Source organism: Gadus chalcogrammus, chromosome 22 (assembly GCF_026213295.1).
Source record: "Gadus chalcogrammus isolate NIFS_2021 chromosome 22, NIFS_Gcha_1.0, whole genome shotgun sequence".
Classification (NCBI taxonomy): Eukaryota; Metazoa; Chordata; class Actinopteri; order Gadiformes; family Gadidae; genus Gadus; species Gadus chalcogrammus.
This window is the reverse complement of record NC_079433.1, coordinates 5444069-5456924: the sequence shown is the minus strand read 5'-3', so window position 1 is coordinate 5456924 and position 12856 is coordinate 5444069. Positions and strand designations below refer to the sequence as shown.

Sequence of the window (12856 nt, the reverse complement as noted above, 5' to 3'; positions counted from 1 at the left end):
TAGGCAGAGAAGTGAAGAAGTGAAACAAAAAAAGTCGTAAGAACGAACCTACTACAAACATCAGCCTAGCTACTTGCATTAGACTACTGGATACTGCCGATGAACAAAGTCAACCTTTATTGACTCAAGTCATGATATAGTTCGGCGTATATGATTATTGAACATCTAAATAGGCCTAATATACATAGTTGTAATTAGCAATTTATTACTAGAGTTGATCAACTTACTAAGCCATTAATAATCATGTACACATACAGGGGCGGTCATCCATGAAACAAACACTTATGAGCTATAACGGTGAAGGTACCTGTCCTAATGTTTATGCAGCGAAGATATTGATTGATTGCCAATAGTTGTTATGTTAGAACGCTTTCACGACTACGTTAGACAGCCTGACATGTTATAAGTTATAACGTTATTATGATTCGTATTCTGTGCAAAACTTACTTTACAGAAGGTCTTCTCAGCCCAACACGGTTTGGAGGAAGGGTTTCTGTGCTCCGGTTTCTAAAAAAGGGGCTCGTACACTACCGTGTCAATAGCATCAGCGACCGGCAAAACATCGTTTGTGATTGTGAGTCTAGACGATTTGGATCACGCCTACGAGCGGGGGAAAACAAGTCACGTGAGTCAATCAGGTGCAAGCATGAGCAGATGTTTGTACGTCTACGTTGACGTCCATCCGGATGGCGCAACTCTCAGCGCAGAGCGTCGCCAGACGTTACCTCCCCTCTTCCTGCTTGTACCATGCTTGTACCGGTTCCCTGAATAACGAAGTTGTTGTTTTCGAAACCTATTTTATATTTTATATTTACCACTACATATAGTGGGTTATTTTTGCCGCGTCTGTTCTTTTGTGATTCCTTTATATCGTTTTTTAAATATAATTTTACTTTGACGTTTTGTATTCGTTGTTATGGAAACGGACTTGTATACAAGACGTCCGCTTGTTTGGCTGAATCAAGCAAGCAGGAGACTTTAGTTCACGTTAAAGTATCGTTTTCCTTTCATTCGTCTCCACCTTTAACTATCAAGGGTCGCAGCCATGGCCCATTACAGGGTAAGTTGCTGTAGTAAAGTACAAATCGTTTTTCAGGGTCTGCTTAGACATTGGTGGTAATGTGATGTTGCGGTAATTTATGCCTGGTAATGTTCCAAACATTTAATATTGTCATTTTAGTTTGATGTCAGTGTACTATTTATAGACATTCATATACTTTGTTTTCAGGCATCAGAATCAAAACGTGAACAATTCAGAAGGTACCTCGAAAAATCTGGGGTACTTGATGGCCTGACCAATGGTGAGTATATGTAACAAACGTGTTGTAACAGTATTCAGAAGATGCTGCGAGGCTTTCAACCATTACACTGTCAACATTATCATGCTGATGTGTTCGTTTGCTTCTTTTTTCACAGTGTTGGTGACACTTTATGAGGAGCCTGACAAACCTAACAATGCCTTGGAGTATCCTTTATGTGATCCTGTATTTGTTTCCGTCTGTTTTATAACTGTATATTAGGCAGGGTTACCAAATGTCCCTGGCCGGAGCTGGACATTTATCATGATAAGAAGAGGCAAAAGTATATTTGAGATATTCTGTTGATATATAGACTGCCAAACCACAAATGTCCCTCTTTTTCAATTCAGAAACCTGTTCAGCTTATTATTAAGCCTACTCTATATACTGCGGCCTATGCTCAGATCCTTCAGAGAGGAAGGCAATTACAGATTAAAGTGTGTATATACCATACAATACTCTATATATGATCATACAGTGTATACACCCCTTTAGCGTGGCTCCAGTCACAGTGGGAGCCAGACCTTTGAGTCCTTGACTGTGTGGTGCAGCTTCATAAAGCAGAACCTGGGGCCACCGGTTGAGGAGCCAGCTGACGTTGGGAGCCTGCGAGAGGAGTTGGCCGAGCTCGAGCAGAAATACGAACTGCTGCTCCAGGAGAACAAGGAACTCAGTCAGAAGGTGGGGAAATGAGAAACCCACAGCTTCCCTGTGATTGCTTGTCATATTGAACCAAAACATAGGTTGTGGAGGGGGGGGGGGAATCAGGTTCCAGGAATCCTACAGCCATAGTACTAATCACCCTAACCTTGACTAAACTATTCGGCCCCCCGTCCCCCGCCGCAGGATAGTCTCAATTCAATTCAATTTTATTTTATTTTATAGCCCTTAATCACCATTGCAGTCTCAAAGGGCTTAACAGGCCAAATATTTATGACACCCCCCTTTACCCAAGCCCCCACAAGGGCAAGGAAAAACTCCCTTGAAATGAGCAAGGAAGAAATCTTGAGGAGAAACGCATAGAAGGGAATCCCTTCTTCCAGGGATGGTCAGGAGTGCAATGGGTGCCATAATTGACATACAGGTAAATACATGCACATCATATTAAATTGGTGATGTGGTGCTGGCCGGTTAACCATGAGGAGGGTCCAGGCATCCAGTCCAGTCACCGCAACACGCTAGAACAGACAGCGTAGTGAATTAGAACGGAAAAGTACATAGTGGGAATGTATACTGTATTAACAAAAGCACAAACAAACACAGAGTGGTCTTCACATCGCATCTGTGTCGTTTTCACACTCCTATGTTCCAAATGCAAGATTGTCGAGGTGCGTTTTGAGCTTTCCTTTGAATAGCTCCACAGAGTCAGCTTCCCTGATCGCTGATGGCAGCCTATTCCATAGGAAGGGGGCTCAATAGGCAAACGCTCTCTGTCCAGCCGATTTCATTTTAACCTTCGGCAGTGAAAGAAATGCCAGCTCCCGAAGACCGGAGCGACCGAGAAGAACTATAAGGAATACGGTGGTCTCGTGGTGAAAGGGTGAAAGGTTCTGGTTTTAACCCTGATGTCCGCAGTATACCTGTAGGCGTCCCTGAGCAAGAGGCCCAATCCCCAACATGTTCCTTAAAGGGGAGCCTAGCCCACACTGCGTTCAGGTGTTTTTCATTCTGGGGCGGTTCTTGCGTCTCCCCTGTGGACACCCCTTTAATGTCACTAAGCACAGGCAAGGTTTCCGGCATTGACACTTCAGTAATCAGCAGATAACCGGTTAGCATATCAGCCAATCACATGCACTGGGGAGGGGGTCATCTGATGCAGACCGATCAATAAGTGGTGTTTGGGGTTTTGGCTTTTCTTTAACAGCAATCTAAAAGACCTTCATTGTAAGCTAAATGGTAAATGTCTAAACCGTAAATGTTTGCATCCTTTTGTTCTCAGCTTTTGCAGTATGAACCGAAGCCTGAGGAAGGAGCCTCTGAATAAAGAAGATTCACCGTTTGTAATAACACTTGTATAGCCGCTTTGTGATTTGTTGTTTATAATTCACCGTTTTCCTTCGAGGGTGGAAGAGCCTTGTAAAGTAAAACCTCTGTGGATTTTGGGAGAGAGACCAAAATAAAAAAGATGGTGGTTAATAATTGTACATCAAAATGACTTTTATTGTTTGTCATTGACACCGTTGTGATAGAGTCTCCAGAACTGTGAAGTCACACAAGTTATTCACACCACCTGACCAGCCATGTGAAAACACTTTACGAACAAGGATTACATTCGATATTCAGATACTTTGGTACAGCTTTAATATTCATTCATTAATGTCAAATAAAAAACAGAATAATGAAACATTTCTCCACGGAAAATTATAAATAGAGGCCATCCTGAGGGCCAATATGGGAGGCCATATCAAAATGTTTGTTGACAACTGCATTACATGCAACCTCAGTATCCACATCAAGTTACAAAGTTCAAATCAGTCCCCCCACTTCCGTTATTATTACATAATATTCTCGTGAAGGGGTGCTGGTTTGACCTTCTACCAATTCAAGGCTAACAGAAATGAATCAAATTTCTTACAGTATAAAGGGTAGAACAACATGTTTTTGTGAGTTTGTTGTAAGGACTGTTTGTGATGTAGTATAGTACAACAACAACAACAGTATAAGCAATGTACCACAGACATTACTTCACGAGACAAACAGAGAGACAGGCTTCATTGATTGACTTGTGGACTTGTTGTGACGTATTACATAACACTGATAACAGTAGATTAAAGCCTCAGGCCTTATCGACTTCATGCTCCAGTTTTTCAATGTTCTGGCTATTTTTAGAATACCCTGATGAACATTTAAACAGACCGGAATTAAATGCAACATGCACCGATGTTTAAACATGTAACATGTACTTCTGCTCGTTAGTTAGCATGACCTAGTTTTCAAGGCCTTTGGAGTGCCTGAAAGCTAAATGGGCTTCCTACATTTATGTGTCTTACTTTCTTCCCCGGAATATATATTTGAGTCAAATTGATTGTTTTTTGGATACATCTTATTATACAATATAAAAAAGATATTATATTGTGCAAAATAAACACTTCTTATTGAATTGGATTGGAACGGATGGATTGAAAATGGATGTGAAGTGCATAATCAATCCTTCATTACAGGCAATAGGTCATTGAAATCTTATTTTTCCATGGCTGCTGGTCGTAATAATCCAAGCTAAATCTAAATTAAAAAATTGGCCGTGGGTGCTTCAAATGTCCTTTCTAATTGAAGCGTTAACGCTTCTCTGCATTGAAGCGTTAAGTGGGCCGGTCTGGGATCCAAACCATCAATTCAATCCATGACAGGTGAGCAAGATATCTAAAGATACTTTGAAAATCAGAAAAACTCTATATTGAATAAACACAGCTAACCTAATCTAGGTTAGCTGTTAACCTAATCTAAACCTGTGAAAAATAGTTAAATAATCCTACAGAGGTGGTAAAATTTTGTCTTAACCCCCGAAAAAACAATACAGTAAGAAAATAACACATTCTCAACAGATCCATGGTGTCCAATTATCTGTGCCCTTTTGTTGGCCTGCTGTTGATTTCCTGGCATGCTGCTTAGTCCAGAGATTGCAGATTGACGACTGCGGCTGATTCGTCTAGACAGCTGCAACGTTCGTCTAGACAGCTGCTGCCTCTTGCCCCCTATCCTAGACTCTAGGGAATGCTCTCATTCCATAGTAAAGGACAGCCATAGAAAAGGAAAGGCCCGGATGAGTTCCACTGAGGTGGGGGCCCGGGGCTCCGTTGGGGTGGGGGGGTGGGGGGGTCGGCAGCTACACCTGCAGGTCAGTGGCGGCCCTCCTGCTGCTAGCGCTGCTAGCCCCCGAGGTGCGGCGGTTGGGGGAGGAGGCGACGGGGGGACTGGTGCTCTCCCGGCTGTGCCGCGACGCCGAGCTCAGCTCTCCCACAGAGTCCGGGCTCTGGGACCGGCTCGGCCTCTTGGCCTCCGCTTTGGCGACGGTCCGGGTGCGGGGCCCGCAGGAGGAGCCCCGGACTTTCCCGTGGACGTTCCCCGGGTACGAGTCCCCGCTGTCGGACACGTTGCCCTCCTGCACCGTGGAGCAGTTCCAGGGCGGGCTGGCGCGGCGGATCTTCCTCACGGGGTTCCCCGCCAGGGAGGGGCACGAGGAGGTGTCTCTGACGGGGAGGGTGGGGTACTCGGAGCCCCCGCACTCCGTGTCCCCGGGGAGGGCCGGCCCCCGGGCCAGAAGCCCCTCGGGCCGGGCCTGCTTGTCCGCGGGCGGGGAGCGCGGCTCGACGCCCGTGTTGTTGGAGTTGCTGCTCTGCTCCGTGGACCGGGGCAACACCACCGCCGCCGCCGCCGCCGCCGCCGCCGCCGCCTCGTTGCGGCTCCCCGGGCCCGGCTCCGCCCCCCCGCCGAGCTCCGGGGGGAGCGCGGGGACGAAGGCGGGGGAGGTGCTGAGGAGGGGGTAGGTCGGCCCGTTGCCCTGCTTCTCCAGCAGCAGCGTGTACCCGCTGGGCGCGGTGGGGAGGGTGGGCTTGCGGCCCGCCGAGGCGCCCGTGCACACCTGGTGCGCCGTCAAGTTCTCCTTGGACTTGCTGCCGTAGTACTCGTCCAGGTCGTCCTTGAGGTGGGGGTAGTAGTCCAGCAGGCCCTTCTTCAGCCTCCTGTAGCCCAGGTGCAGGATCTCCAGCACGCTGAGGAACAGCGAGATGCAGGCAATGGCCTGCATGAACATCATGAACACCGTCTTCTCGGTGGGCCGCGACACGAAGCAGTCCACCAGGTTGGGGCAGGGCTCCCGCTCGCATTTGAACAGCGGGTCCAGGCGGTGGCCGTAGAGCAGGTACTGGCCCGACATGAAGCCCACCTCCACCAGGGCGCGCGTCACGATGTGGGCCACGTAGGTGCGCAGCAGCGAGCCCCGCAGCGGCGCCTTGTTCAGCTTGCCCTGCTCCAGCTGCCGCATCTCCCGCTCGATCCGGCGCCGCACCTCCGCGTGCTCCGCCTCCACCGCCTCCAGCTCGCGCCGCAGCGCCGACTTCTTGCAGTGGCGCTCCTTCTCCAGGGCGCGCAGCTGGTAGATGGCGTGGCCCATGTAGACGAGGGACGGGGAGGACACGAAGATGACCTGCAGCACCCAGTAGCGGATCAGGGAGATGGGGAAAGCGCGGTCGTAGCACACGTTGCGGCAGCCGGGCTGGTCCGTGTTGCAGATGAAGTCCGACTGCTCGTCGTTCCACACGTCCTCCGCCGCCACGCCCAGGACCAGCATGCGGAAGATGAAGAGGATGGTGAGCCAGATCTTGCCCACCATGGTGGAGTGGATGTGGACCTCCTCCAGGATCCCGCCCAGGAAGTTCCAGTCTCCCATTTTTCACACAGATCTCGCTGGAGGCAGAATATCACTGCAGGGTTTAGTTGGTTTGATTTGTTTTTGCCTGCTCTCCCTTTAACCAACATTCTTGGCTATCCCAGGTCTCATTGCGACTAGTTTCGTTCCTTGTCTTAGTTTTTAGGTTATTAGGCCGTCTATCCCCATTGGCACAGATAGGAATACAATAATGATGACATTTTTTTCAATGATTCCCACTACATCAACAAAAGTAATATGAGATAGCAATTTCAAAAAAGATAAGAATTTCAATAACAAAAACATACCTTCTCTGAAGACAGTCAACTAACTTTAACCCAACTTTTAATTGACAAAATGCATTCAGTTGCTTACCAAGAAACATCAATGAAAGTTTAAAATAGGTAAACGTACCGCTCATATTGTTTATGAGAATAAAAGGCCCTTCTGGCTGTACTCCCATGACAACCAAAGCCCTCGCACCCATTTAATCCATCGCTGTAATTTGATGAAAAAACGATTTAGAAAAGATTATGAACTCTGAAATATAAAATGATCTGTTGGTTCCAGGTTCCGTCCGTGCTGGAGCGGAGAACCGAATGATCCCTGGTCCATTGCAACGCTTCAGTTAACTCATAGAAGCCAACTCGCTAAATCAATGCTGTGTTCTTTTTCCATTCGCCCTCCAGGGGGGTGAACTGGATATCAGGGGGTTCATGGCGTGGGTGGTTCATCCCAGACAACAGAATGTACTACCAAATATGAAATCGTTTGTTGTCTATGCCCTCCATACAGACCCAGCCGGGTCCAGGGCTGAACGGCAGAACCAGGGGTCACCACACGACCCCTGTGACCCATGTGACCCCCTGAACTCATTGTGTGGAGGAACCATCTAGTGTACCATCTAGTCATTTAGCAGACGTTTAGATCCAAAGCAGCTTTAAGTCCTTTCGTATATACATGTCATTAAGGAGCAGGTAGGGGTTAGGGGCGTGTTCCTCAAGGAAGCCTACAGGCCAGGTCGCGTACATTGGGGAGTGAAGCCTGACTCCGTACCAGAGCACGCATCATATCCCTGGGTTTCCCTGAAGTGATGGAAACCCATCCAGCTGTATAGACCCTATTCACCAGGGCGTCATTGTTGGGTTAACATAGGTGTCACTCATTCGTAGTTGTTTATGGGATACAGTCGATTTTTCGAGTGATTATTGAATGAAATAAGTACAGTCGTATAGCGTAGATGCGTTCAGCTCGTTCCACATGGAAATCCTCAATGGCAGACAAGGTCACCGTGACAGGCAACACAAATCAATCATTTTTTCAAACAGTGTAATTCCAATAAAGGCAAATTATGGGGCACATAGGAGATGGGCAGAGGAAAGAGTTTGTCTCTTATGTAATCCTTTGTTCCACACATCCGGCTTTATTCTTTCGTCTTGGAGAAACCCCTATGCACAAGGGTCAAAACAACATGCTGTATTACAGCATCAAGAATTTGATCAAAATGAAGGATGGCAAGTCAAACCAGAAAAATTAAGATTCACTGTATGGGATGCTATCTGGTAGCACCTACATATTCTGTCCTTAATTTAATGGCAATTTTGCAATATCACAAATTTCCAGACGATAATGCGCAAATATTAGGTAACCGAAACATCACATTTCATTCCTTGACAGTCCGCTTTGATTTACGTTTTTCAAATTTTTTGCAAAGCAGTGATAAATCCATAATTAATTTACACTTCTCAGCGGCTGGCAGTGGTGTTTCATTAACGTTCAAATCAATCGCTATACATCTCGCCTATGAATATAGGGATCTGAAAGCTAGTGATGTGAATTATTTTCCCTATTCAAGAATATTTATCACAGCTTTAACCCCAGATCATCACTCCCTTACGGCTGGGAGGAACGGATCAGGCTATACAGGCACTGCCATGATCAATAATCTATATTCTAGAAACCTTTTTAATGTGAATTTATTTTATTTGGGATGTCAAAATAGTCCATGACTTTTGTGAGCAAATCTGCTTTAAAATAATGGGGTAGTTTTGTTTGTTCCTAATAAACATGAAACGGATCGAGGTTCTGGGAGAGCAGAATGTTAACCAAAATGTGTAACCCCTCTCTTGAAGTGGAAGAAAGCCAGTCTAGTAAACAAATTTGTCATAACTTCTTTATTTCCTATTAAAGAAAAAGAAAACGCATAACAAGACGTTGTTTTTAACAGAAACAAACTGTATATAAAATGACACGTTCTTACAAAAAAAGTTTAACTTTTTAACCAGTATTGTTGGTTTCATATTTATAGACAAACACAAACTCAACTGCTACTGCAAGAACCACACATTAAAGGTTATATTGTATAGCACTTTGGAACCAACCTGCATATAACAAAAAGGCAAAGGGAGGGACATTCAAACAGGTTAATTAATTTACAAAACACTACCAATACATCATACTCAAGAAACCCCCTCAAGACCGACAGATTTCTGGCCAGGGGAGAAAAAGACAAGTGCTCAATTTGAGAAAACCCACGGGCCCGAAAAAAAAACAACAGCAGAAATGTCGCCAACAAGCATGTCGCCCCGGACCTGGTTCGGTGCGTGACAAGAGAATCCCTTTTAACGAAAAAGACAAAGAAAAGATTGTGTGACACACATTCCAAGACGTTAACCTTCCCTCTACGTCCCGAAGGACCGCAAGGATCTGGGGGTGGGGGGGGGGGGGGGGGGGGGGGGGGGGGGTGGGGGGGAACTAGTGTCCCCCCGATTTGCGACCGGCCCACGACCTGGATCGGGAGCGCGACCGGGAGACGGAGCGGGACGGAGTGCGTGAGCGCCGGCCCACGTCCCTCAGGTCGCGGCTGTCCCGCGGGTCCCGCGGGTCCCGTGGGTCCCGTGGGTCCCGTGGGTCGCGGGACGGGGCGCCCTGGTAGCCCTCGTCTCTGGGGGTGGGGGACTTGGAGCGGGAGTGACCCCTGGACTCCCTCCTGGTCCGCGTCTTGTACCTGGGGAGGAGGGAGGTGCGTGAGGGCCGTTCTGTGGGGGCGGCCTTCTCCTTGAGGGGGTTCAAACTTCCCAACTGGGATAATGGAAAGGTCGGAAAACTTTTGAAAATCGAATGAACCGGAAGACTCACCTCTCGTCTTCCCTGCTTCGGCTCCTCCGCGCTGCGTACATTCGTCCGCGAGAACTATGAATGGAGACATAAATAGAGGTCGTTCATTTCCCTCATTGTGGCCATACAGCCACCGCAAACAAGACAACAAGAGGCTTTCAATTGAACAGAACCCCATTCCTGCTCAAGCAGAAGTACCAGTTTTGCACTATTCAACCACTGAATTACACACACACACACACACACACACACACACACACACACACACACACACACACACACACACACACACACACACACACACACACACACACACACACACACACACACACACACACACACACACACACTGGAATCATCTCTGCATCCATGATTCTGATGTCTGTTGAGAAATACATTGATCTATCGATCCATCCACTTCTGTCGGTCTGCCAGGGCTTTCGGGATAACAACAGAGGGTGGGACTCTGGGGTTCTGGTCCACTCACTCCCGGGGGCTTTCTGGGCGGCGGGGGCGCCGTTCGTGGGAGGGGCTCCGGGACCGGTAGCGCTCGTAGCTGCGGCTCCGCGACCGCCGGCGACGACTGCCGCCGTGATCGGACTCGTCGTCGTACCGCGACGTGGAGCGGCCTGGCGAGCTCCTCTCCTTGGACTTCATCTGTCCCGGAGCTACCGCCAAAACACGGTTACTTCAAACTTGGGTTTGAATAAAAAGGTGAAATATTTTACCACCAGGTGTGCGCGTGTTTAGCCGTTACAAGCCGTTATGAAAATCTGCCCTGTTCTGACATCGTAAGTGGGCGTGTCCAACTAGATGTACGCTGGATAGATCAGCCTACCAGTCTACCCAGTGGACTGTAGCAAACGTTGTTCATCTTTCCGTCATACATCTAGATGGACACGTCCACTTTTGACATCAGAAGAGGCCGATTTTTTCTATTTGATACACATAAACACACCAAAAATACGAAACCATCAATCAAAAGACTGCTTACTCTTCCTATCGCCCTGTGCGAACTGGATTTCGATCTGTCGACCACACACCCATTTCCTGTCGAGGCTGTGCAGGGCGTCTTCGGCATCGCGGATGTCTTCGAATGTGCTAACTGCGGTTAAGGATTTTGTGCATTTTCTCCAAATACATTTCTTAGATACATACTTTTTTTTTTGCGGAAAAACAGAACACAAAGCCCCAGGGGTTTTTGTTGGCCAATTACATGAGTGAGAGAGCATGATAGCAGGGAAACAGTTACTTATTTGGTCCAACATGTCAAACCGATAATTTTTCTATCTTGTCAAATTGCTTGAGGTTCTTGGGGAGGATACAAAAGGAATGAAGCTTGTTACCTTAACCAGCTTGAGCTTCATCTTGTTCTTTACACCGTTTACGACTTTCTGCTTTTCCACTTTTACCTCTTTGCTTTCTCGCCAAATCTTTGCCACCATTTCGAAATTCTTGGCTCCATGCACTTTACTTTTCCTCTTCATGCTTTAAAATCTTTGTATTTCAACCTCTTCCCCTTTCTATGCTTTGTCTTGGGCTTTTGATATCCTGCGGGTCTTTGTGACTTTGCTTTAGCGTTAATTCTACATTGGGTCTTTGTAACTTTGTGTGGTGACGGTGTCCACAACTGGATGCTTTTACTTTTTCTAAGGCAACAACAGAAAAATCCAGGTTAGATGTTCATAGAAATCACAGTAACATACATCAACACATCAACATTTTCAACACAATAGTATTATAGCTTACCATACACAAAGAAGTTCACAGAATGTTGATAAATATATTTTTTTTTACAGGTTTCAGAAAGGATATTGAATGTATGCAAATCCTCTTGGCAGACGTGTATAGTAGTCAAGTGGGACGTAGACGTCCACTACGGGCCCATAGCGGCCAAACTCACGGCGTAAATCCTCAGGCCTGAACACCATAGATAGAAGTTTGACTCATCTGACAATGTGTAAGATGCGTTATGAGATGTGTACAACTTGGAAGAGAGATCGGGGATTCAAACAGCGTCGGCGCTCTACATTGCATGAGCCTGGCCTGGAAACGACAACAACGATACAAGCGCATCTCGTCGTTATAGGTTCACCGTTTCTTGCCCAATGCAAACACTTGATTGCTTCCTTTTTAGTTAATCAATCAGTTAAATGTCTTGTTAACCTTAAACACATTGACATTCACATTGACATTTGGTTTTGGTTAGAGATCTTATACACACAAACGCAAGCACAGGCTAACTAAGTTAGCAAGAGCTAAGAGGAAATGTACTATCTGGCGGAATTAAGACGTCAGGGTGCAATGGATTGCCGACTCACCTGGACTCATCAGAAATATTTCTGACGAAAAGTGACGTGTTCGGCGGCCTCATGTATCTAGCCATGTGTCAATAGAGGGTTTGCTTGGAAATCGGGAGTCTTTCCTCAAACAAGCCGATTAGCTTTGACAAGTAGACAGCGCTACTACTGCGCAGGTGCGACCTCTCATCGAGTAGAACGATAGCGCCCCTCAGGACTTTTACCTCAAATGTATTTTATTGTCCCCTTTGCAACAGTTATTCCCACTGCAATTCTTCAAGAACCAAGACGCCAGTAACCTGCTACATTGAATAAATGCAAACTGATGAATGCTAAAGATTAGTAGCTAGTAATAAAAAAAGAAAAAAATGACAATGTATTGTGAAGCGTGGTTGTTGGGGGAACGAATTACCAACAACAATAAATCCCGGCACCTCACTGCACTGGAGTGTGAGGTGTTTCTCTGTTAATACAAATTGGCCTACAAGTAATTATATTTGTTTAATTATATTATATATTATTATATTGTTTCCAGTGCATAATCCAGTCCCTTGCATACCAACAGACGTGGAAAAATTAATCCTGACAATATATTACCTTTTTTTGTTTGTTTTACCTTTCGCTTCCTATTAAGGAAACCCAATTTGGTTTTAACTTGTTATTACACGAAAATGGCTTTGACCGTGAGATTCCACTTTGGTTGGACATTTTACTTCCCTATTTCACACCTAGACCCACGTATAATCGTACCTGGCGACATCCTCTCACCTGAAACT

General features: G+C 46.4%; 4 protein-coding genes across 5 annotated transcripts in view; 1 reads left to right on the top strand and 3 right to left on the bottom strand.

The window, feature by feature from the left end:
- si:ch1073-513e17.1 (sialin) overlaps positions 1-271 on the bottom strand; it is a 3998-nt gene extending 3727 nt beyond the window's left edge. The window contains exon 1 of the mRNA XM_056583437.1: positions 256-271. Coding sequence (XP_056439412.1) covers positions 256-271 — 16 coding nt within the window. The remainder of the gene's footprint in view (positions 1-255) is intronic.
- Positions 272-1027: 756 nt separating this feature from the next.
- Positions 1028-4282, top strand: mycbp (MYC binding protein). The gene is made up of 5 exons (XM_056583244.1): positions 1028-1060; positions 1229-1301; positions 1417-1465; positions 1850-1979; positions 3238-4282. The coding sequence occupies exons 1-5, from the start codon at positions 1046-1048 to the stop codon at positions 3280-3282; spliced, it is 312 nt and encodes a 103-aa protein (XP_056439219.1). The 5' UTR covers positions 1028-1045; the 3' UTR covers positions 3283-4282.
- Positions 4283-5121: 839 nt separating this feature from the next.
- LOC130376045 (gap junction alpha-9 protein-like) lies at positions 5122-6684 on the bottom strand. The gene has a single exon (XM_056583243.1). The coding sequence runs from the start codon at positions 6682-6684 to the stop codon at positions 5122-5124; it is 1563 nt and encodes a 520-aa protein (XP_056439218.1).
- Positions 6685-9415: 2731 nt separating this feature from the next.
- On the bottom strand, positions 9416-12562 carry LOC130375737 (serine/arginine-rich splicing factor 10-like). 2 transcript variants are annotated; one of them, XM_056582802.1, is made up of 6 exons: positions 12102-12560; positions 11596-11700; positions 10775-10878; positions 10268-10448; positions 9802-9855; positions 9416-9670 (listed from the first exon to the last, which is right to left on the bottom strand). In XM_056582802.1, the coding sequence occupies exons 1-6, from the start codon at positions 12164-12166 to the stop codon at positions 9418-9420; spliced, it is 762 nt and encodes a 253-aa protein (XP_056438777.1). In that variant the 5' UTR covers positions 12167-12560; the 3' UTR covers positions 9416-9417. The 2 variants fall into 2 exon arrangements, with proteins under 2 accessions (XP_056438777.1, XP_056438778.1); XM_056582803.1 differs by lacking the exon at positions 11596-11700 and having other exon boundaries at positions 10775-11429; positions 12102-12562.
- Between the last annotated feature and the right edge of the window lie 294 nt (positions 12563-12856).